The sequence below is a fragment of the Miniopterus schreibersii genome (assembly GCF_964146895.1).
Source record: "Miniopterus schreibersii genome assembly, chromosome: 15".
Lineage (NCBI taxonomy): Eukaryota > Metazoa > Chordata > Mammalia > Chiroptera > Miniopteridae > Miniopterus > Miniopterus schreibersii.
Window position 1 is genome coordinate 2,587,723 of NC_138115.1, and position 24,778 is coordinate 2,612,500.

At 43.5% G+C, this 24,778-nt stretch overlaps 1 protein-coding gene across 11 annotated transcripts in view; it reads left to right on the top strand.

The window, feature by feature from the left end:
- The window catches only part of FOXP1 (forkhead box P1), a 540,979-nt gene that overhangs the window by 473,873 nt on the left and 42,328 nt on the right, over nt 1-24,778 (top strand). For all 11 annotated transcript variants that reach the window (XM_081159208.1, XM_081159205.1, XM_081159215.1 and 8 more), the window contains one exon: nt 16,533-16,637. In XM_081159208.1, coding sequence (XP_081015334.1) covers nt 16,533-16,637 — 105 coding nt within the window. The remainder of the gene's footprint in view (nt 1-16,532; nt 16,638-24,778) is intronic.

A 24,778-nucleotide genomic window follows, 5' to 3' on the forward strand; every position in this document is an offset into this window, starting at 1 on the left:
AAATCTGAGCGCGAAAATTTCCTGGAGTTGTTAGAACTGAAATGGGGGGTGGAGAAAACAGAGATTTCCCATCAATGAGGTGAAAAGAGGGACATTTTCAAAGGCACAGCCTTCTCCTATCATACCCTCCAGGGCTGTCTCGCCCTGTGTCACTGTGTGTATTCCTGGTGGGTGAACAGCGACCCTGTAGCGACTGTGCTGATGTTCATGCCACCTGTGAGGTTCCCGGAGCCCGTGGACGCTCCTTTGACCTTCAGGCACCGCTGTCACCTGTCGGGGAAGTCGGCCCCATGGCAGCGGGGATCTCTCTTGTTTTTTTCTTTCTTCCCTTTTCCCTTCTCTTCTCTAACACGTTGAGGTATGTCTTTGAGGATCCTCGCTGTGCATGTTCTGCATCGTGCCTGTGGCTGTGGAGTGTGAAGGGACATCATGGCAGAAGGTAAAGAGCCAAGTGGCCCTGGATTCAAGGGGAGCCGTGTTGGGCATCCGGTAGGGTGAGGGTTAGATGTCCGAAAGGCTAAAGCTCCACTGAAATTGTTATCATAGACCTTAGGATGGGACAGGCTTCTTTTTTTTATATCTATGTCTGTTTTTTTTATATCTGAAATACTGATGGAAACATTCTGGTACCTCTGAGCCCCTATATTCAACTTAAATTTTTCCTTATGAGTCATAGTTTTGACAAGAACAAGATGTCTGATGTTAAAGGTCAGTGTGAGAAATAAATGGCAGTTTAATTAGAATAAAGATTGACACCAAGAGCTGGACTAATCCAGTGGTGTTTGAGTAAATTATAGGATTACACAGACAGAACTGAAAGGAAACTTAAGGTTAAATGAGAACTTGTCCAGAGTTCAACAAAAATGTGTTCCTAAGCAGGACGGAAGTCACTGGACAGTGCTGACATGTATCCACTCCTTCCACCTGCCGAGACGGACCAGGCTCTCCGCATGTCCCAGGTGTCCTAGGCGCTGGGGGCGCAGCCACGAGCATGTCAGAGTCCTCCTCAGGGGCTGACGTTGCAGAGGAGAGACAGAACAAACAAGCAGTTACGTAATGGACAGATAGAATCAAGTTCTGAAAAAAATAACGCAGGGAAGCGGGAAGGGTGGGGCTAAGGTTACTATTTGGGTGAATCGGTTGGTCTGGCAAAGACGTTCTAAGGACGCAAATCTTGAGCAGCTGTGAAGAAGTGAAGGCAGAGCCTCCAGGCAGAGGACTCGGGAGCAGAGCCCTGCGCGGGGCAGGAGGGTGACATGTTTTGCTCAGTCAAGGCCCGTACCTCAAGTAGTGCGGGGGCGGCTGTGCTTTTTGGTAATTATGAGTGTGGACTCTGAAGCCGGACTGCCTGCATTCCAACACAGGCTGTCCACTTAATTTCCTTGACCTCGGTGTGCCTCAGTGTTGCGCCTGTGAAATGGATGTGACACCAGGCCCTGCCTCATAGGCTAACTGTGAAGGTTAAATAAGTAAATGCACATTACAGTCTGGCACATAGTAGGTGCTCAGTAAACATTAATAAGTTGTTAAAGTCATTCTTTCAAACCACATTTTTGAGCATTTACTGTATACTGACTGTGTACGTTCTGGGAGTTAAAAGATGACCCCTTCCGGAGTTCGCAGCCCGTCAGAGACACAGACGTGGGAGCAGACTCGCAACACCATGTAATAAATTCAGTAACAGGAGTATACACGAAATGTGATGCAGTGTATGATTTGTTTAAAATGAGCGCTAGTGGGATATTGTAGAGTATGTGTTTCCACCCCACTTATGCGCCAGGTGAGATTTCTCATGTGAAGGAAGGGCTCCGTGTGTCTTGTCCATCGCTGCATCTGAGTGTCCAGGCCGGCCAGTCCGTGGCAGTTGGTGCTGAATTTCATCACAGAGACTAAGCGAAGTGTTCAGAAGATCGAGACCCCGATGCTGTAGGAGTCCAGGGTAGCCTTTGTTGATACTTACATATGCTGCAAAAAAGGGAGAAGATGTGAGTTTCTGGTAAGAGCTAATTCTCAGCCTTTAGCTGGCGTCAGAGCCATCCGCAGGCCTGGTTCAACGACAGGTTGCTGACCCAGTTCTCGTGTTTCTGATTCAGTAAGTTGGGCTGGGGCCTAAGAATTTGCATCTCTGACAAGTTCCCAGGGACCGTACTTTGAGAACTGTTCTAGAACATCCCTATGCTTCTGCATCATTCTTGCTTTTCCACCATTCACAGTGACAGAAGTGATCTGGAAAACTATGATTTACTATGACTTAGGACAATCTGTGTTCCAGTGCCAAAACATCATTCAAAGAGAAAAAAATTCAAGATTATGATCCAATAAAAACTATTTTATGGAATAAAATTTCTTTAAAAATTCCTGACATTGGCCTTTAAATTATTTGTAAGTACTCTGGTTTTGTCTTTCTAATTTCTTTTTGTTTTAATGCTTGAAAATGCTTTTGATGCTTTAGTCATCTGCTTGGTCTCATTGTATCTCTTGTAGCAGCCGAGCTCCTACTGATACTTTCAGGACCAGATAAAATCTTACATTTTATGGACCAACTATCTGTTCAGTTCTCTCTCTCCCCAGCTGGAGATACCCTTTCAGAGAGGAAGAGCGCTTACTCACAGCCTGAGGCATTTGATCATTCATTCAAATACCTCTAAAGGTATTTGGTCATTAATTTACCCCATCATTATTAAAAATTTTGAAAATGCACCCCTACTAAGTGCACTTCTTAATCAGTTATACACATGTCTAATATTTTACCTATATTATAAAAATTAGAGGCTTAGGGGGGAGAAATATGTACACATACACGTGTATACTCTTATAAAGTTCTGTTATTACCTTGACACGTGTACATCAATTTCAATATTCTCCTGACCACCCCCCATGGATCTTCTCATGGATCCCTAGGTACAGACTCTGTTCTAGGAACCCAACTCCATGCTCCTCACAGATTGAAAGCTGCTGAACTAAAAGTAAGGGAGTTTCACCCAGTGGTCGTTGATGAAGCGTCCTGTACCACCGAACAATGAAAGCAATGACGTAAGGTAGGGAGCAGCTCTGGGGAGGCTTAAGCGCAGGTGCCGAGTGTTTCTGAGCCACTTGTTCCTTCGTCTGCCTTCTCGTCTGGACCTCACATGGCAGTTACGCCATTCTTCTGTTCTAGAGCCTAATGGTGCTGACGCCCCTGGAATGTTGGGGGTGGGTTCAACACAAAGAATGGGTGTCGGGATTCTGATCTGTGCTCTTTGGTGTTCGGGGCATGGTTGGTCCCTGTACCACCTGGGCAGGGTTCCACGTAGACCTTGTGACGCACCACCGCGATCACACTTGCGTTGACGTGATGAGAACGCTGCTTAGTGGTGCCAGTAGTTCTTGGATTAGTGGTCCCTTTTCCGTATTGACACAGTCGCTCACAGACACTCTTTGGAAAGCGTCTTTTTCTTAACAAGATCCCAGTGTTAATGCTGTCAGTGGCAACCTCACAAATTCAGGGCAGCCCTTATTGGTGTCAGAAACAAAAGCTGGACCTCAGCCCCTCCTTGGCCTTCTCTTTTGTCTACTCCTTCACTCAGCACCATGCAAACACGGGCATTCTGCCTTCGTCACACCTGCTCCGTTCTTGCGATGGACCGATGGGGACGCAGCAGACAGCCTCAGAGACTCGGCTCTCACGTCCTGCTCCATTGGGCGGTTGTGCCCATACTCCTGGCGTCTGGAAATCAGGGTGGCTTGTTTTACCCAGAGTAGCTGAAAGGAGAGATGGGGCAGCAGGTTGGTGATGTGGATGGTGAAGAAAGTAACTTGCCAGAATTATCACCTGTCCTGGCACCACCCTCTGGTTCTCACCATCGGCAGAGCAGCCGGTTACTAGTCACAGCTGCAGCCAACACGTGAGAAGCTCCTAGAGCCTGAGTGAGAAGCTCTAGGCTCCGGAGCTCGGGGCACACTCTTCTGTGCTGTTGTGGCCTTTGTGGGTCGTGGTCTCTTGGATTCCAATGACCCTGAGGCTCTCCGCCCCCACTGAAAATTCACGTAGAAATGTGTCTGCAGACTTGCTGAGTGGTTGAGTAAACCCAGCTATGCACTCAGTCACCCCGAGGAATACTTTGTGAGCTTTTGGCTTTCTAAACTTTAGTAATTTGAATATGTGTCTCATTGTTATAAAGTTGCCGTATCTTCTTATGTTATTATTTATATTATTTTCTTAAAATTGACTTATTTTTCAATTTAAATGAAATAAGCATTGTCCTAAGAAGTGATACTTGTGAACTCAGAGGTTGGAGATACTAGATATATTTTTGTCTAAGACCAATTTAAATAAACCTGCCAGTCTAAAAGCCCTCGTGTTCACCTGGCCTCGTGTGGGCTCCCTCCGTGTGTGCATATCACGTCCTGGGATATTTTGGTAGGATTCCCTCTTTTTGTTGGGACAGGGGTCTTGACTAAATACGGAACTTTGCTAATTGTATCAGAACCCTGCATTCTTGGTATACCCTGGTTTCCTAAAAGGCCCAAATCTGTCACCTATCTTCCTAAAAACTTATTTCAAGACCCTACTATTCAAGCGTAGAGGATACATAGGGCCGACCTGGAGTTTGGAAACTGTGATGTTTGAGTTGTCAAACCCACTAATTCAACAGTGTAGGCCAGGATATTCCTGATCAGTGTCACTCAGCATATTTGTGATCACGTAAAATTGGTGTTTGTCAAGCAGAAACAGGAAATGACCTTTTCTCTGAGTCTTACCTGTTTTGTTATTTTTTTTAAAGCAGCCTTGCATTTAATTCATAAATAACTCAGAGCAACATTTTTCGAGTTTGCAACTACTCGTGGTTAAGTTGCTCAATGCCACCACTTTCCATATTTCTTCATCTTCAAGTTGCTCTTCAACCCACAGTTAATACTCAAGGCACCTCATGAGTGTTTAAGTGCAGTCACTTTTGGGTGAAACAGAGCAGGGAACTCTAAGACCCACAGCGCTCAAGTTGTGGTTCCTCTCCCAGCCCCATCCACATCACTTAGGAGCCGGGGGACTCGCACAGTCTTGCCCCCACCCCCAACTCCTGAATCAGAATCCGCAGGCTAAAAAGATCTTCAGGTGATTTATGTCCATGAAAAAAACGTTAGAAGCAATACTCTCAGAATAGCAGTGGCCGAGGAAGGCAGTGTGCCCTCTGCCTTCACATAGTTATGAACTTGTGGGCCCGGACAGCAATCTTGGGAGTCATTCCCCTGCCGTGTTCAGTTTTTACCATATCTGCATATGCCTATTATTGCTTTTTATTTAATATTTTTCTGAAAATTGACTAACGTCAATAGGTTTCGTAAAAGGTTACCACTGAGATCACAAATCTGATGTACTAGTTGCATTTCTTTCATAAACGTGGGCGTGAACCTGAAACGCAGAAGTGAGCATATTCCGATAGCGCCCTGTGGCACCCAGCGCGGCTGGCTGCAGTGGCCACACCTTGAGGCACTGCAGGAAGATGACCCTGTGTTTCTCCCAGGGTAACTTGTAACTTAAGGGGAAGAAATCCCTGAGCATAGATGGTTAAGAGCTTTTATTTCAGATGTAAAGTTAGTTAAGGTAGCCCTCACATCCATTTCAGGGCACAGTTTTGAGAGCAGATAATATAACAATAATCTCTGTCATTGTTTAAAAGCACAAATCTGGCACTTAATAGACTAATTCACAGTCACTCCAATCACAAGTTTTACTCATGAATGTCATATCACAAGGGAATGTGAAATCCTTTAATTAAACATGATTTGAAAGCAGCAGAAATGGAGAGGATGAGCGGTCGGGGTAGGAGAGTCAAGGGCTCGGTGCAGAGCGCGAAGCTGGAAGCCTGTGGGTGTGTCCGTGCCGGGCCCGTTCCCTGGCACTCGAGGCCAGGCCCTGTAATAGGCTTTGATAAAACACCCCTCTCTTTGTGTTAAAATTATAAAACCAGTTGCCAACTTACTTTAGGTAGAACAGCGTATTTGTGTAATGAGTGAAAAGCCGAAACTAAAGCTGTGTGAGAAGCTGAATCATCTCCGACTCTTCAGGATGAAGGAAGAAGCCATTTGCTTCTCCAAGTGTTTTCAGTGACAGTGAAAGGAGAAAGGTCATGTTTACAAAGCCACCAGGCAAACTGGGCTGTGCTTTACCATTTCCTGACCTCACACAGCACCTGCGCCTCTGTGGGCAGGCAGGGGAGCCCTGTCCCCGCTCTACAGTCCACCACATGAGGACACCTGAGCCACGTTAGTCTCTGCAGGTCACTGGAATTTGACTTGAGATCTGGAGGAGAGAGCAATAGTGTGAAAGATATCAGAAGAATGGACGCTGGAGTGGAAAATCATGCTCAATATTTAAGTAATAACTTCTCTGCTACTGTGAACCTACACTGATCTTTATGAGGTCAACTCTGATCAAGTTCCAAATCCAACTCACCTGGTTTGGTTTCGCACAAGTTGACCTATTGATATTACTTAGTTCTTGAAAATTTAGTATAAAAAAATCTGAAGTCTGGCTCTGGCCCGATGACTCGGTTGGAGCATCTTCCCATGCACCAAGAGGTGGTGGGTTTGATTCTCGGGACGCCTGTGGGAGGCAACCTATCAATGTCTCCCCGCGCCCTCGCCCCCCTCTGCTTCTCTCTAAAAATCAATAAAATCATATCCTTGGGCGAGGGTTAAAACAGAACAAAACTGAAGTCTGATGATTTTTCAGATACCCCTTTCATCACTGGAAATCAAACTCATAGTCCCATGTTCAAACCTAAGAAGTCCCCGGTATGATACTTGAAGAGTCATTGAAAGTAGGATATTGTAGCCCAGGAGAAGGGAGGGAAATGTAAGTAAAAAGTGAGTAGAGAAACCTGGATCCTTTTTGTGTAAGTTGTTTAAGAATTTAATAAATAAAAGGAAAAGTTTTAAAACAGTAGTGGTTTCCATCAACACTATCGTCACAGTTTTGTTGGTAGGCAGTCCTGACAGTCAGGAGAACACCTCTGGAGACCTGCGGTATCTGCAGTAGTTTCGTGGCCATGACAGGTCTGCAGCCGACAGGGTCACGGGATAGACGTGAGAAGCATGTGTGCATGGACATGAGGAGGACTGGAAAGAAGAGAGGCAGGGAGAGACCTGAGCTACGGGGAGGCCCAGAGATCGTGTGGCAGGGAGCTAGTCATTGTCATTAGCACCAAGGTGCCTCTCAGGGTCAGCGTTCCTTTTTTTTTTTTTTCAATCCTCACCTGAGGATATTTTCTCCATTGCTTTTCAGAGAGAGTGGACGGAAGGGAGGGAGAGACAAACATCAGTGTGAAAGACACATCAGCTGGTTGTCTCCCACACACACTCCCACCAGGGCTGGGGATCGAGCCTGCACCCGAGATACGTGCCCTTGGCCGGAATGGAACCCAGGACCCTTCCGTCCCTGGGCCGACAGTCCAGCCACTGAGCAGCACCGGCCAGGGCAGCTTTCCACTTTTGTTGACTGGCTGGGCAAAAGGCCAAATGGTGAGGAAGGGAGAGAGCACGCGGCTTCTGATTCCGAAGAGGCGACACGGACTGGTTGTGCTTTCAGGCGTGGGTGTGGGTGTTGGCAAGTGTGGGCAGTGCAGTGGTGGGAGGAAGTGGCCCTGCTCTGCAGCAGATAGCCACTGTGTCGCTGCTGCCGGAAGGCATAGGCCTGTTCACCGTTCGCCCGGTGTCATGAAGTGCCGCCTCACTCATCTTGTCAGTAAGAAGACGTGTCGTGTGTGCTCCCTCCCTGTCCGTCTGCATATTCTTGGAGGAAGATTCATGGAAGTTTTACCACTGGGAGGAGTAACACAGGTCCTGCGGTAGGATCCCCTTCAGTTTTCAAATGCAGAAATGGAGGCAGGGCAGTTAAATGACTTGCAGGGTTCTGGTTGTTTGCACAGCTGTCCGGAGAAAGGAGGCCCCGCAGCGCCCTTGGAAAGCCTGTGCCCTGCCCGCTGGAGCCCCGCCCCACTCCTGCCTGGAGCTGCGGAGGAGGGGCTTCCACTCAGAGGCTGCGGCCTGGTCAGCAGGCCCCAGGCCCTCCTTCAAAAAGTGGAGTTGCTGCGGTTTTATTTTTATTAAATATATATATTTCTGCCCCCACCCCTATCAAACTTTAAAAATTATTTGATAATTTAATGTAACTTCAAAAGTTATATCAAAAGTAAATATAAATTCTTTTGAGAATACAAGTAGTATATTAGGGGAAAATTAAATATAGCAAAAGTGAAGTACAGAAATACTACAGACCATACAGTTATGTTCAGGGTTTTTTTGTGGGGCTTTTTTTGTGGGTTTTTTTTTTTAGTTTATCTTTATTATTGAAAGTATTACAGATGTTCCCCCCCCATTGATCCCCCCCTCGGTCCCCCTCTCCCCCGGCCTTCTCCTCACTATTGTCTGTGTCCATGGGTTATGCATATAAACATATAAGTTCTTTGGTTAATCTCTCCCCACCCACCTCCGCCATCCTTCTGAGATCCCTCAGTCTGTTCCATGCTTCTGTGTCTCTGGATCTATTCTGTTCATCAGTTTCTTTTGTTCATTATATTCCACATATGAGTGAGATCATGTGATATTTGTATTTCTGTGACTGGCTTATTTCATGCTGTCTCAAAGGGTAAGAAGTGCTGCTTCTTTACAGCTGCGTAGTATTCCATGGTGTAAATGTCCCACAGCTTTTTTATCCACTCATCTACTGATGGGCACTTGAGCTGTTTCCAGATCTTAGCTATCGTAAATTGCGCTGCTATGAACATAGGGGAGCATATATTCTTTCTGATTAGTGTTTCAGGTTTCTTAGGATATACTCCTAGAAGTGGGATCACTGGGTCAAAAGGCAGCTCCATTTTTAATTTTTTGAGGAAGCTCCACACTGTTTTCCACAGTGGCTGCCCCAGTCTGCATCCCCACCAGCAGTGCACTAGGTTCCCTTTCCCCACACCCTCGCCAGCACCTGTCATTGGTTGATTTGTTGATGGAGCCATTCTGACAGGTGTGAGGTGAGACCTCATCATCGTTTTAATTTGCATCTCTCTGATGGTTAGTGACTTTGAGCATTTTTTCATGTGTTAAGCCATTCCGTTCAATTAATATTTGACAAAAGAGGCAAGAGCATACAATGGAGTAAAGACAGTCTCTTCAATGTATGTTCAATTGGTTTTTGACAAAGGTGACTAAGATAATTTATTTGGGATAGAATTATCTTTTTATCAAAAGATAACATACAAAAGAATGAAGTTGGACCCCTTCCTCACACCATATACAAAAATTAACTCAAAATGTGTCACAGACCTAAATGTGAGAGCTAAAGCTGTTAGAAGAAAGCATAGGAATAAAAAATACAAAAATAAAATAAAAACTTGCAGCTCAACATGAAAAAGACACACAACCCAATATTTAAAATGGGCAAAGGACTGAAGAAACATTTCTCTAAAGAAGATAGACAAATGGTCAAGAGGTCCATTAAAAGATGTCAACATGAGCCATGGCTGGGTGACTCAGGTGGTTGGAGTGTCCTCCCTGTACCAAAAGGTTGCAGGTTTTATTTCTGGTCAGGCCACATACCTAGGTTTCAGGTTTGATCCCCTGTTGGGGTGTATACAGGGGGTAACTGATCAGTGTTTCTGTCTTTCTCCCCACCCGCTTTCCTCTCCAAAATCAATAAACATAGCCTAGGGTGAGGAATAATAAAAAATGGGAGGGAAAAAAAGAAAAGATGTCAACATCATTAGTCACTAAGGAAATACAAATCAGAAGTACAAAAATCCACTTTACATTCACTGGGGTGGCTAAGATAGCCATACAACAAGTATTGGCAAAGATGTGGAGAATTGGAACCCTCAAATAGTGCAGCTGCTTTGAAAAATAATCTGGCAATTAATTCCTTAAAATGTTAACTCTTGTTACTACATGACTCAACAGTTCTGCTCCTAGATATATAGCCCAAAGTATTGAAAACATGGTCAGACAAGTATGTGGACATGGGTTTTCATATTGGCACTAATCACAGTGGCTAAAGTGTGGAAACAGCCCACGTGTTTATCCGTTGATGAGAGGGTAAACAGAACATGTTATGTTCATGCAGTGAATAGTATTTAGCCATAAAAAGGAGACGAAGGACTGATACTTGCTGCAGTGTCAATAAACCTACATACTATTATGGTAAGAGAAGGAAGCCAGATACAAAAGACCACATATTGTGTGATTCCATTTATGTGAAATCCCGGGATAGGCGAGCCTTTAGAAACAGCGAGTAGATTAGTGGTTGGTAGGGGTTGTGCAGGAATTGAGGAATGACTTGCTAATAGGTACAGGATTTCTTTTCAGCCTAATAAAAATGCTCTAAAATTAGATTGTGGTGATGGTCACACAACTCTGTGAATATGTTCAAGACCACTGAATTAAGTACTTTAAATGAGTGAATCATATTGAGTGTGAATTATCTCAATAAAACTTAAAAAAGAAAAAAGTATTCCACAATTTTCAGTAATTGGACAGTGACCGGAAGTCTTCCCTAACTTAGTTTAGCAAATAACATGCTAGTGAAATAAAATACAACTTATAATTTGGGTTATTTTTTCTTGGGGGGTTGAGGGAGAAGCTTTAAATCCTCATGGAAACAGATGTAGCCTTTTGTTACAGATGAATCGGAAATTTAGAGAGGAAGGAAACAAGTAAATTTGGAAAAGAAAAAAAAACAGCTTGGGGGAGACTTAAAGGACAGACAGGAGACTTAGGTCCGGGCACAGGAGAAGGGGTAGCGGGCATTTGAATTAGCAGGACATACCTTGGGGTATAGCAAGGTTTCTATTCTTTTTATCTCCTTCAAAAACTATTCTCTTGGTTGCCACGGGGAAAATTAGCTTACAGGACTAGTGGTGTAAGGACCGCTAAACACTACAGACTGAAAGTGAGCTGTTCTTGGCTTGGGCAGGTGAGTTTAATGATTCTAGGCTTGAGTTTTGGTTTGGTCAGCTTGAGAGGGCAGTGGTGAGGAGGCACTATTGAGGAACTTCATCCTTTTGTTACGTAAGGTCTTCTCCGAGGCTAACACCAGTGTGGAAGTGAAGTCTCTGCCTGGTATACTTTGGTATGAAAAGAGTAAATAGAAACAGTTCTTAAATGTCTTTGAAAATGACATTACACCATACTGAATATATACTGTATTTAATATTATGTAATGTCAGGAACTGTTACTACATATTTATGTATAATTACACTTTTCATGGCAAGCTGGTTCTTTCTGATCTGAGATGCTGTCACTATTCTTTTGTTAAAATTATGCTTAATTTTTACACATCAAGGATTATTGAGAAATTTAAATCAACTGCTTTTCTTGATTGCATACTATTTGTATTTCATATATTCAGAATAAAATTAGTTGAAAGTGTCAGAATGCTGTTTTCTACAGCATATTTGCAGCATTCTGGTCATTGCCTTCAATAATAATAATAATATTAACACAGGTCTTTACCTTCAAAAATAAAAAGTGGATATCCAACTCGGTGTACAGAAATTAAATAGAATAATATAATTATTTATTGTCTGTTCTTCATGAATCCATCTAACGTTTATTGAGCCTGTGTTCTGGGGGAGGTACTGAGTATGTGGAGATGAATTAGACCCGATCCCTGCCCTGAGGAATTTTCAGCCTGGGAGTTTATAGTAAGAAACACTTTATTAAGCAGTTGACTCAATTTTAAGAAGTTTAATTTGGGGGCAAACAGGTTTCGTTCGGTTTCTTCAAAACCAGTGCGTCTTTATTTGTCACTGGCAGCCTTTCCGAAGGGGTACCGCTCACGGGGGGTCGCCCTGGAACGGTTTTTGTAAGTGACCTGGCCACAGGCTGCACTTGACCTTCAGATGCTCGCATCGCCATTTTCCCGTCCTGTTTCATCCTGTGAATGCAGTCCTGATTAATTCAGGGCAAAACCTTCCTTCCTTCCCTCAGTTTTAAATTTCCCTCTTTGTCCTTTTTGGCGAGTCCTCCAAGGCAGCCCGACTATGAGCGTCAGTCCCACTCTTCCGATGAGGCGGGAAAGCTGGTGGGGGTGACAGTGCTTCGTGCGGAACGCGGGAGCCAGAGGTGACCCTGGGCGGGGCCGCGCGGCAAGAGGTGCCTGAGAACCGAGACGGCAGGGCGCTTGATCTCTCCCGTGGGTGTGTATGTGTGCTTATATATGTGGAAAATTACAGTTGCACGCAAAAAATTCCTACAACAAGCAAAATAAAAACTCCAAAAGAAACAGAAAGTGATCGTGTGAAAACTCAGTTTCCCACCGCCGCCCCCGGCCCCGGGGTCGCGGCCCCAGAGGCGGCAGTCGTTACAGCGTCACGTGTTTTTCTAGACGTTCTGTCCCGGTTTTTTTGTTTTCAAAACCAAGCACTTTATTTCAGACAACTGTATATTTAAAAGTATCCAATTGTATATTAAAAGTGAAAAGCAAGGGACAGCAGTGTGAGTATGTTTCCATTTTGTAGACTTGTAATACAGCAGAAGGAAATGCGGGGCGATCCTGCAGCGGCATCTCCGCCGTCGCGGTCCGCGCCTGCTCAGTATTATGTGAACTTCAAAAAAGTAAGAGCAGATAATCCTTTTATAATAAGAATATGGTTTTAATTTAGAGGCAAATTTTCAAGGGGACTTCCAAGGGTGTGACAGTGTCTGTGTGTGAGTTGATTTTCTCTGGATTTGAGGCATCACTGGTTGTCCTTCTGAGGCCTTGGTCAGTTGTCATCTGTCCTTACTGACCAAGTTGAACTAAAAATAAATCCTTAAAGCAGAGTAGTTTTTATTCAGGCCATGGAGCCCTCACAGATATGTTACCAAAAAAAAACAGGAGATGGGGGGAGAGCTGCAAACATCATATTAAATCATGTACATCTTGTTTGTAGTCATAAACTCCTCTAGTGTCTGCATAGTATTTTCTTTCATACTATCATCTTCAGGACACTCTCGGCTTAACCGAAAAAGCATAGCAGAATAACCACTTGCAGTTTTTAACTACAGGAATACCTAGTTTTATTGTGCTAGGTATTCAGAGACTATGTTGTTTTTAACAAACTGAAGGTTTTTGAAGGTTTGTGGCAACCCTGCCGCAAGAGATTATGACTCCTTGAAGGCTCAGACAGTGGTTAGCGTATTGTAGCGTGAACGTATCTTTAATTAAGGTAAGTACATTGGTTTTTAGACAATGCTAGTGCCTACTTAATAGACGACAGAGCGGTGTAAACATAACTTTTGTATGTACACTGGGAATAATTGTGTGACTCGCTTTATTGCAATATTTGCTGCATTGCAGTCACCTGGAGCTGAGCCCACACTATCTCCGAGGTTCACCGGTATTGATATTAACTTTATATCCTTACTAGTTGAGGTTCCAGGTTTCCAACTTAAAGAATCGCACAAAAATATGTGTAATGGCTAAGAATGCACTGGCTTGTCGTGTTTCTCAGGAGCAACTTGACAGAATATTTATAGTAAATTTCAAAACTTAGTACTTGTTAACTGAGTGATTCCTTTTCTCTGAATGAATCTTCTGGTAAAAATCAGTGATATACTGGGATGTTTAGCCTGGTGAATTTCGTTTCTAACATTATTCATAAATTAAGGAAACATGAAAGGAGCCTCAGTGCCCAAAGCAGATGAGTGGTTAGATAAATTTTGGCGTGTAACTAGAGGTAAGATACTGTGTAATAGACTGTTACGGGTCAGTAAAGAAGGTCCTTGAAGCCTGGTTGATAACATGAGAAATTATTTACAAACTTATATTGAATACAAAAGAATGACATAAATTTTCATGCTTTGTCAAAAATACGTATGTGTATGAGTATATATTTTTTTATTTTCAATGTTTTCCAAGTTTTCTACAATAAATATATATAAACTATTAATATTATGAAAATACTTTAATCTTAATAAAATTGGTAAAGAAAATAATTATGGTTAGGGTTTTTCTTTCAAGCTATTGGTAATATTATTTTTTATGTTTTTATTATTTTTATTTTTTAAAATATATCTTTATTGACTTCAGAGAGAGGAAAGGAGAGGGAGAGAGAGAGATAGAAATATCAATGATGAGAGAGTCACTGATCGGCTGCCTCCTGCACGCCCCCGACTGGGGATCGAGCCCGCAACCCGGGCCTGTGCCCTGACCCGGAATCGAACCCCGATCTCCTGGATCCTAGGTTGATGCTCAGCCGCTGAGCCACATCCAGCCGGGTGGCAATATTATTTTATAAATGATTTCCTTATATCAGAATATCTGAGAATTCTAGTAGTTAGAAGGTTGTCAATAATTTTTAAATATTCTATTTTGTATCATATTTATTTTTTTCTGTTTTATCGAATTATAATTTATATACAACAGAATTGTATAGCATAAAAATTTGCTTACATATGTCATAAAATGATTATCATAATAAGTTTAATTAAACTCCATCATCTCATATGGTCGTATCTATTTTACTCATTAAAAAATCTGAAGATAAGCGTGGATGATAATGACCCTTCCCTTCGGCGCAGTGGGCTGCACACCCCCACTGTGGCCGCCCTGGTCTACTTGTGCTGCTCTCAGGAGGCCACCCTCAGTGGTTTGTAAGTTAATTTTGTACAGTTGTTTTGTTGCTCTTCTTGTTCCCAGGTTTATTTTCTATTTTAAGGAAAAATAACTTATCATTACTTTCAAATTATAGTAGATTTTCAGCAGAATCATTCAAAAGCCATAGGGAGACCTATTGGTCTTTGTAAAGGTGTCATTCTGTGTGTGTGTGTTGAGTGCAGAAAAACATTCATGGTTTTTTTTAAAAATTTATCTTTATTAATAAGTTGAAAGTATTACAGGTGTCCTGTTTTCCCCCCATTTACCCCCTATACCCGGATCCTGCCCCCTCCCCAGGCCTTCCCACACTATTGTCTGTGTTCATGAGTTATGCATATAAGTTCTTTAGTTAACCCACCGACCCTACCCCCGATCCCTCAGTCTGCTCCATGCTTCTATGTCTCTGGATCTGTTTTGTTCATCAGTTTATTTTGTTCCTTAGATGCCACATACGAGTGAGCCCATGTGGTACTTGTCTGTCTGACTGGCTTATTGCACTTAGCACAATACTCTCCAGGTCCCCCCATGCTGTCCCAGAGGGGAAGGGGTCCTCCTTTTTCACAGCTGCATAAGTGTGTTTATTTTTAATGATCGCTGCGGAGTAATTATAAGTCAGGGACGAGTCACATTTGTGTATGTCTGCTGTATGAATGTGAATGAACACAATGTATAAATATACATCTTAGTGGTAATGTCAAATACAAGACCCGTGTCTTGGCCAGTGTGGCTCAGTGGGTTGGATCGTGGTTCTGCGTACCAGAGGGCTGCAGGTTGGATCCCTGGCTGGGGCACATAAGGAAGGCAGCCCGTTGATGTTCTCTCTCACATCGATGTTTCTGTCTTCCTTCCCCTCTCTATAGAAAACAAAAATAGTAAAATAACATACAAGGCTCCTGTGTGTGCAGAGTGTGTGTGTGTGTGTGTGTGTGTGTGTGTGTGTGAGAGAGAGAGAGAGAGAGAGATAATTCACTCTGCTTGAAGTTCAAAGTCAGGAAGAGGCAGTGGAATAAGTTGCAAAATAGCCCTTTCCTTGAAGAGAATGCACTCTGTGCAAAACAGAACTTTTGGTGTTAGTTTTATATTTCTATTTGATGGAACCTAAGGTTATGGAAACAACTGTAAAAATAATTTATCTGAAAGAAGTCTGGATACAGGAGCCTAATAGAGAAAATCTTTGAGACTAAGGCTCATCAGCAAGTGCACAGACACGCTTCCCCAAGCGCCTTGTGGCCTGGATCCCAGCAGCCCACGGCGTGGATCCATGTGGCCAGATCATCAGGGCCCGACTGGAGCCCCGCTGCAGGCTTAACCCCCTCTTGTTCTCGCCAAGTTTTTTCTCACACTTGGTGTCAGTAATTTTAGGGATATGATCTTGCTACAGTTTGCTTTTTTTTCTTTTAAGCTAATCATCTACTTGGATATGTTTGTCTTTCTAAATTATTTTATCATTCTCAATTATTTAATTGCACTATTGTTTGCGTGACAAAATTTACTTATGAAAAGATTGTGTGAATTATGCTGAAGTAGTTTATGGCAGAAGGGAAGAGAAAAGTGTATAATCTTCCGGGTAGAAAACAGAATAAAAATTAAGTACAGATTTTACAATTTCATTATGCAGATTAAAAGATAAGTTCTAGCTTCTTAAAGAATCCTTGGCAGTCTGAGTAGAGAGCTTTGCCTCTAACCAAAGCCTGTCACACACTTTTTATACAGGGTGGTACATTTCTGACATTGCACTGTTCACATGTGGGGATTTAACTCTCGCTTTTAAACAATAATGCAGAATTAATTAGTGAAATCCATGGGCAAAGGAAACCCAGTCGTCCTGTTCACCTTGGGCCTTGCTGGGCTCCTCTTTCCTCGTGTGTGGGGGATGGTTCCTGGCAGCAGGTCCTTTCTGACCCTCCGTTTGTTTTCTTCCAGTTTGCCGCACGAGGAACACCCCCAAAGCCACCCGCTCTACGGGCACGGTGTGTGCAAGTGGCCCGGCTGTGAGGCAGTGTGCGAAGATTTCCCGTCGTTTCTAAAGTAAGAACGGTTTTACGTTGCTCCTTTTTTGTAGCCATCCCCTCCCCTGCCCATGCTTTTCCTCATGAGATGCCTTCTGCTGGAGGGCTTCGCCCCGCTGCTGGGAGGGCGACTCTGCCCCTCCAGGCCTGGCTCGCCGTCTGGGGGCTGCCCCTGAGAGCAGGGCAGTGGCAGGCACTCGTGAGCCTGTGTGTACCCGCTTTCTTAGAACCACAGCGGTTAAAGAGAGAGTCTCCCAGTGTTAAACTTGCGGTAATTTAGTTTTCACTGTTATTCATGTCCCTACATAACAAATCAGCGGCATACTCACTAACCGCTTTTATCAAATTGGCGTCAGTGACTGGCCAGTAGCAGCTTGCTGATTGGGCCTCTTCTTTGTTTTCACGCAAATGACTTTATAAACGTGAAAAGTGGATGCTGAGGAAATGCCGACAGCTTGGTTCTTACCTTGCTGTATTGCCGTGGCCTCCTGTTCAGGCCCTTGTCCTGATGGGGAGAATGCAGTAACTTTAACTGACTAAAACTCAGGGTGCCTCATGGAGTCCGTAACTGCGGTCAGGCATCTCCGGACGTGATGGGCTCGGCCTCCTGAAGCGTCTTAGCATTTCCCTTCCCTTCCCTACAGTGTTGACATCTCGTAAATATATTGATAATATCATTGAGCCATTGACATGTAGATGAAAGTACCAGTACATTATGTTTAAGGTGTTTCTGTACCATGCAGCAATCGGATATATGCACAGGTCCAGCTCCTCTGTACCTAGGTGCACGGGGCTTACCACGGAGTGTGGGAGGGGCTTCTCCTCCGGCTTTTCTCTCTCATTCATGCCCCAGGAAACAGAGGCAGGGGTCTGGTCTTGTAAGGTCTTTATATTGCTAGCACAGTCTCTCTATCTGTCTTGATGGACTTGGGTCAAATGTTATACTAAAGCTACCCTTGGAGATAGAGCTAGGGTTACCTGCAAGGCGTTAGGGTGAATGTCATTTTGTTTGTTTGTTTGTTTTTAAATATATCTTTATTGATTTCAGAGAGGAAGGGAGGGGGAGAGAGAGATAGAAACATCAGTGATGAGAGAGTCATGGATCGGCTGCCTCCTGCATGCCCCCGACTGGGGATCAAGCCCACAACCCGGGCATGTGCCCTGACCGGGAATCGAACCTCGATTTCCCGGATCCTAGGTCAATGCTCAGCCCCTGAGCCACGCCCGGCCGGGCTGAATGTCATGTTTTGATTAATGAATGGAAATCTGTGGGTCTATTCCATAGCTTCCCAGCTTTAATATTTCACTTTAACAGCGTTATGTGTTCATTAAAAATTGAAGTATGCACAATTTTTTAGGAAGAGATGCCTACAGTTGTTTCTGAATATCAAGTCGAGATCAGTGATACTTTATTTTAAATTAAGCAATAGCCCTTTGCAATTATGATTCAAGTTAGTGCTATTGGGCTTTGTTCTCTGATAAATCACTCATTATAGAATCTTTGTATTGTTATTTCCTGGTCATTTGCTGATTCCTATTTAGGTGTTAAGAGAAAAAGACCTTTGCAGAAACCACTTTTCAATTCCAGCTTGGTGCTAATTACACTCATCTATAGAGTGGCTGATAAACGTCTGTAAATAGGATTTATTTTTATAAAGTCTTTAGACCTATAAAATTGCTGTCAATATATTTTGGTAATATGAATCAATTTTAGAGTCACAGGAGAAGGGGTAGTTTCCAGTTCAATCTATATAAAAAATTTTGTTAATAACCAAAAGTATTTCCACCCTAACCTGCAAATAATAGGTTATTTATTATGTGAGCTGACACACACACACACACACACACACACACACACACACATACATGTATGTATGTATGCAAAAGGATACCTCACAAGGAGACAGCACAATTTCAAACCACATCTAGTGCTAAAAAAAGAATCTAAAGAGCATTAGAACTGAGGCCTACCTAGACTTGATTCCTATAAAAAAATTTTTAAAAAAGCCCCTTTTTAATGATATTTGGAGTTTGGCTCTTGTGTGAGAAACCACCGGTCAGATCCAGTGGTTTTACACATGGCGTCATGACGTGACATGTTCTCAGCCCGTCTGCTCGGATAGTATTGGGCACATAGTATTGGGATGCCCGCTGCCAACCTGCAACTGTAGCTCATCTCCTAGTCCTTACTTACTGACTTCCACTTGTCAGAAGACTTTTGTTTGCAAGCTGTAGAACCTCAACTTAAATTGGCTTACGTGGAAAGAGAGGTGGTGGGGGATCCTGGATGGTGATGGGCCTCTGTAACTAGGAGGTCCGGTGGTATGTAGCTGGCTTCCAGTGGCTGCGTCCAGAGGTGCAGACAAGGTCGTTCGAGTCTTGGTTCTTTGTCTGGTAGCTCTATTTTCTTTCGTGCTTCCTTCATTCTTGGGCTCTTTCCCAGTGGAACGGACTGAAGACACATTACAGGTCACAGGTTTATCAATCCCAGAGTGCATCTCTGTTCCAGAAAGAGTCGTGTGCAGGCTGTCGTTGCTCAGGCTGAGTCATGTGTTGTGCTGTGAGCCGGTTACCGTGCTGGACCAGGACTGCCTCACCTGCCCTCCTCCAGAGCGGGCGGAGACGGGCACCTCGCTGGAACCACACGGGGTTTGGGAGGGAGGCTTGGCTCCCGGGAGTGCACAGAGGTGCTGAGAACCAGCACAGGGAGAGGAGATGCTCGTGGGAAGACTCTCCGGAGCTCGCAGTTAGTGCTCTCGGTGCTCTCCTGAGTCACATGTTCATCAGCCACGTATGACAAATTCAGGATTTTGATTTTCTTCTGCATGATTTTAGCTCTTGGAAATTCAGAGTTGTCTTCAGGTGTCGGTCTCCTGCCTGGTATAGTGGACAGTAAGTCTCCTGCAGATTCTGTCACCGCATCTCAGTGCAGTCGAGGGCAAGCCCAGCGGCTTTAATGGAGCCAGCCTTTCTTCCCAGTGAACTGGATAAAGGGCCACCCAACTTGTGGTTCAGACGAAACCACGTGGCCTCTGTCAGCGATGCCATCGTGGGGTCATTGTTCTTGGGAAGCGATGTTTCCAGCAGTTCTCCTCAGATTGCGGATTTGTAGACTGAAGGCAGCTGTCTCCGGGCCACCCTCTTCTCTTCTCGTCCCTGCTCTGTCTGTCCGTCTTTGGAGGTGTTTTCTCATGGTTTGAGCAAGTTGATACAGTGGCGCTTGGATTCTCCAAGGCACTTACTCAACAGGCAGCCTCGCTCTGGCCGGGAATGAGGCTGCTTCTTAGGTTTTCCTCACCTGCATTCCCCGGCCCTCGCTCTGCGCTCCCCTGCTGTGAGCTCATGGTTAAATGGCCCTGAACCTGTGCGACAGGCACAGTTCAAGTGCTTTACATAGATAACTCACTCAGTCCTCGCAAGCACCTTATAGTGATGCTGTTGAAGTATTACTGTCAGCCTACAGGTGAGGAAACTAAGTCACAGAGACCTTAAGTCTCACAGTGATAAGAGGTCGTGTCAAGTCCAGAGCCAGGCATTCTGGCTCCCAGCACCTGCTCTCCTCAAGCTCCTGCACAGGGCCCCCGCTTGGAGGCCGTGCATTCAGTTAACTTACGCTTCCCACGGAGCCCTCAGCATGAAGAAAGCTGTGCAGGAGGCAGATTGGGCAGGAAGCCACTGGCTGTTAGTGAGTGTGCTCTTTGAGCTGGTTACATGGCATCTTTGAGCCTTGGTGTCAGCTTGTGTCATTTGGGATGATAGTAACAGTAAGCACCTCATAGGGCTGTTATAATTAAATGTGCATCATATACAGAGCCTAGGCCATTGTAGGCACTCTTTAAAGATATTAGCACTTCTCTTCTTATTTATCTAATTAAGTGTTTTTTAAGGAGAGAGAATTTAAAAGGTCCATACATTTCTGCCTGGTACCTGGGAAGGGGTTGTTATGATCCACAGCATTGACGTCTCAGAAAAGACTCTTCCTAATAATTTTTTAATCATACATTTCTGGTAAAAATTCCCACATGGTTGAATGTGACTTTAGGGCAGGGGATGGCAAACTTTCTGTGAAGGATCAGCAAATAACTATGGTAGTCTCTGTCCCAACTGCTCCCCTTGCCATTGTGGGACAAAGCAGCCGTAGGACCACATGTGAGGAGTGACCGTGTCCCTTGGACCAGATTGCTGACCTCTGACACAGGATAAAATTTTTGGTGTCATCACATTTTTAGCTGAGAAATCTTTTTGCAGTTCCTTGGTCATTGCCATCCAGTGTTATTTTCATTTGAGTCCACAGAGCCCTTACATTTGTTCCTTTTTGGGGCATATCCACGCATGTCTTGCCCCCTTCCTTCCTTCACCACCAACACAGTCACACTGCCCCAGCCCGCGCTCCACCTGGTGTTGAGAGTTCAGTGTGAGAAGGGAAAGTGACTGTGGTTTGTAACTATTTTCTGATTTCTGTTGCTCAGGCTGCTACGATGTAATGTTCAAAGAGGCCAGGATCAGTTATTCAGGATAAAAATCCCATCTGACAATCAAAAGCCACTGCTAACAGAGAGAGGGGTTGAGGGAAGGTTTGGGGGGCTCACAGGTCTAAAGATGAAGCATATTTTTTGTACCTCCTGAGAAAAATATCATAACTGTTGGTAAATAAAAACCACAGGTTTGACACTTTCCTGTGACCATTCTGCAGTGTTTATTCCCAAGGCGAGGTCTGCCACAGGACCTTGATTTCAAAGATAAACACTGTACAGCTCACCACCCGCACAGCTGACAGGGACTCTCCGTCAGTATCCGCAGGTATCCACTCTGTTGTAAGCAGTTATTTTCTCATTTTTTCTCAAAACAAGTTGCAGTTTTAGTGTTGATTTTTTTTTAGATCTATCAACCATGAGTTATCATGTGACTGTTGTATTTGTTAGAGTTAACTGATACCAGCAGGTGCTCCTGCTAACGCTAATGAAACCCTCGAGCCGAGCCCGGCATTGCTTGGAATCCTCAGATGCAGAAAAACAAAAACAAGCCCGTGCCATGGGCATGGGCAGGGGGGGGTCTGGGGGCCGGGGGCGGGCCGAGCTCCTGATGGGTCCCTTTTCTCCCACTTTTTCCTTCAAACCAGGTTGAATGCACAATCTTTACCAGTAAAAACATGGGTTTCTAATTCTTCCCTTTTTCTTTTTAAAGAGGGACTCATATTTGGCAAGGTAGAGGGTGAATTTGAAGACTAAATCATGACCACATTTTCCTGTTTCCAACTGAGAATGTAAAATCAGACGCAGACCCTGGTTTCACAAATACCAGGTACTCTTACATGCTTGGGGAAAATATTACCCTTTCCCTAGATTTTCTTTTAGATGCTCACTTGTATAACATCTAATAAGAATGTGATTTGTATCCTTGCTTAGTATCCATTTGAAAGAAATCTTTGGTGGCTATTTTGTTGTTGTTTCCGTTTTTTGGTTATTTCTCCTGGAAAAAAGCACCACTGCAAAACAAAACAAACATTTCTTTGAATATTAGTGAGCTGTATATAATTTATTGAAGCCAAAATAAATTTTATATGTGCTCCAGTAGATGACACAGAAAGAAATGTTGAAAGAAAATGCCCAGAGCTGAAACTTTGACCCTTTCAAAAAGGTTAGGGTTGTAGACAGCAGAGGACATTTCATTGGTAATTTGCTTTTAAAATTTTTTTCTGTGAATTTTACTCCTCGAAACTGTGAAGAGTTTTATGTGAAAGAAACTACTAAGTGCTTTCTGTAATGTTTTCACAAGTGTTTTTATCATGGTAACATCTTGTTTACTTTAGTTCCCTGCCTAAAACTACTTGGAACATGTTAAGAAAACATTTCAAGAAAGCCTCGACAAAGAGGCTTTTGTTCAGCAGCCACCGTGAGGCTGCGAGGATCACAAAGGTGTTAACTTTCAGCCCCTTAAGCACTTCCACATGAAATTCCAGCAACTCTGTTTGTGGTTTTGGAAAAACAAAGTGTATGTTAAAGAAACCAGGTATATGCTAATACATGTCGAAAGAGGCCGGATATCATAAATTGTTTCAAACCCATTTGTGGCTCTCACTTTGCGCGCCTGAATGTTCTGCATTGAAATTACAGCCCATGTAGAGGGACTGGCCATCTTTACTGTGGTGTATGCAAATTGAATTCCAGCCTCACGGTTTGTCCCATCTCAGGTGACAAGTCTGTGCGTTACAAAATGGGCTTAATATTTTTATGAATTTGACTTTTCCACGTATCATGCATTTTTGAGTTTAGAAAAATAAAAATTGGGTGTTACCAAAAAACTTTTTCCTCTTATAAAAAGTCTCTCACGTTTCTGACATTGTTCAGGAGTTCAAGACCTTTCCCAGTACTCAGAGAGGTCAGAGTGGCCCAGATACCACAGTGCCCTCTAGTGATCTATAAAAATTAGATAGAAAAGTTCAGACAAGTTTGCCAAAGATAACAGGCCCAGTGCCACCAGTTTGCTCGAAAAGAAGCAAATAACATTTAAAAGCACTTCTTTTTAGCAAATAGATTTTAGTCAGAAATGCAAATGAAATGTAGTTTTTTCTTGTAGGGTTTGGAAGTATTAGGGAAATTTTTGACTGTCTGCTCCTGCAATTAAATCTACAGATACCTGCCTGTGTGTGGACAGCACACTGTGTCACTGTGGATACATTGTTGTATGTTCATATAGTGTAAGAGCCATTAGATAGCTTAGGTATTTCACGTGGTCATTTCCGGTGTGTAATTAGAAGGCATTACTTAAAAGACAGGGATCATCTTTGTTCCACACTTTTATTGACACTGTCTACCATATTACGGCTACCTCTAAATGGTAAAATTTATTATTAGCTGTAGTGTCACAAAAGTCTGAGACAGCGATTTTCCTTTCAATAAAAGTAGTTAAAAACCTTTTAGAAAATCCATAATTTTGATTGCTGGTACTTCATAAATGTGTAACTGGTACTTTTTAGCTGTCTCTTTAGGGAAAAATGAGTTTTATCACCTGCAGTACCTGGGTTAATGAAATCGTGGGTTGGAATTTAGCCAGGATGAAAGATGAGATCATTCCAAGACACTAATAATGGCAACAGGTCTTATAAAAAGCTCTGATTCTTTAGCGAAATATCATTCGATTTTTTTAAAAGTTACTATTTTATTTAAATTGAGGGATTAAGTTAGTTGTCATTTTCAAAGTTTCTGTACTGGCGAGATTCTCATTTGGCAACACATTCAAAACCCAGTGACCTAAAAACCTGTGCGGAGCCAAGAGAAACAGAGACGTGTCCATCAGTGCCTGGTAGAAGAATTTCCTTGCTTCAGATTTCAACTCCAGTTCCTGTTCAGCCCTTTACAAATCACGACTCTCAGCTCAAATTTGAAATAATGCTGCCTTTTTCCCCCTGTTCCTCCTGTGTTTGATTGTTTGTGGATATTAGCTGTCCAGGAAATCCCATACTTACAGATATAAATCCAGAATGGTCTTGTTTTTCCGCAGCCAGCCCAGGATGTATTAGACAGTTATGATGATTTGTTAATTTTGTGGCCTGTATTTATTTTATGTGTGCTGGATACTGGGAGGGTAGGATCAGCTGTTGAAACAGTCTCGTGTCTCACACATAGAAAGGAAGCACTAGGCTTTTTCTTTTCTGCTTTGGTTTTTCTTGCTTTATTTTTTGGAAGGTTTTTTTTTACTCTCTTACTGTCTGTTCTTCATATGGGGATAAACGACATGCATCGCACCCGACACACTTCAGCTCAGCCCTGTGAGGGGCGGGTCTTTGGAGATGTGTGAACAGGGCACATTCCTGCCAAACGTGTTTTCAACCCTAATGGGTCTTGACTATGTAGTTCTGTTCCCATTTTTGTGGTAATGCACATTTCCCCCAAATAATGTATTAATCCTCAGATTTCACGTGTTTAGGTAGAATTCTGCATAAAATGATAAAATTGTATTACAGTCTTAAAGAATAAAAATCACCAAGGTTAGATATTCTTTCTCTCTTTCTTCACCCACCACCTACCCTCCTTAGGGGTAACCCTGTGGGCCCTCTTTTTTTAAACCAGGTGTTTGTTTCTGTCCCTCGGAGCCTGTCTCTCTTCGCGGCACCACACTGCTTCTCGCAGCCTCCGTGTCAACTCACCGGCCAGGAGCTGC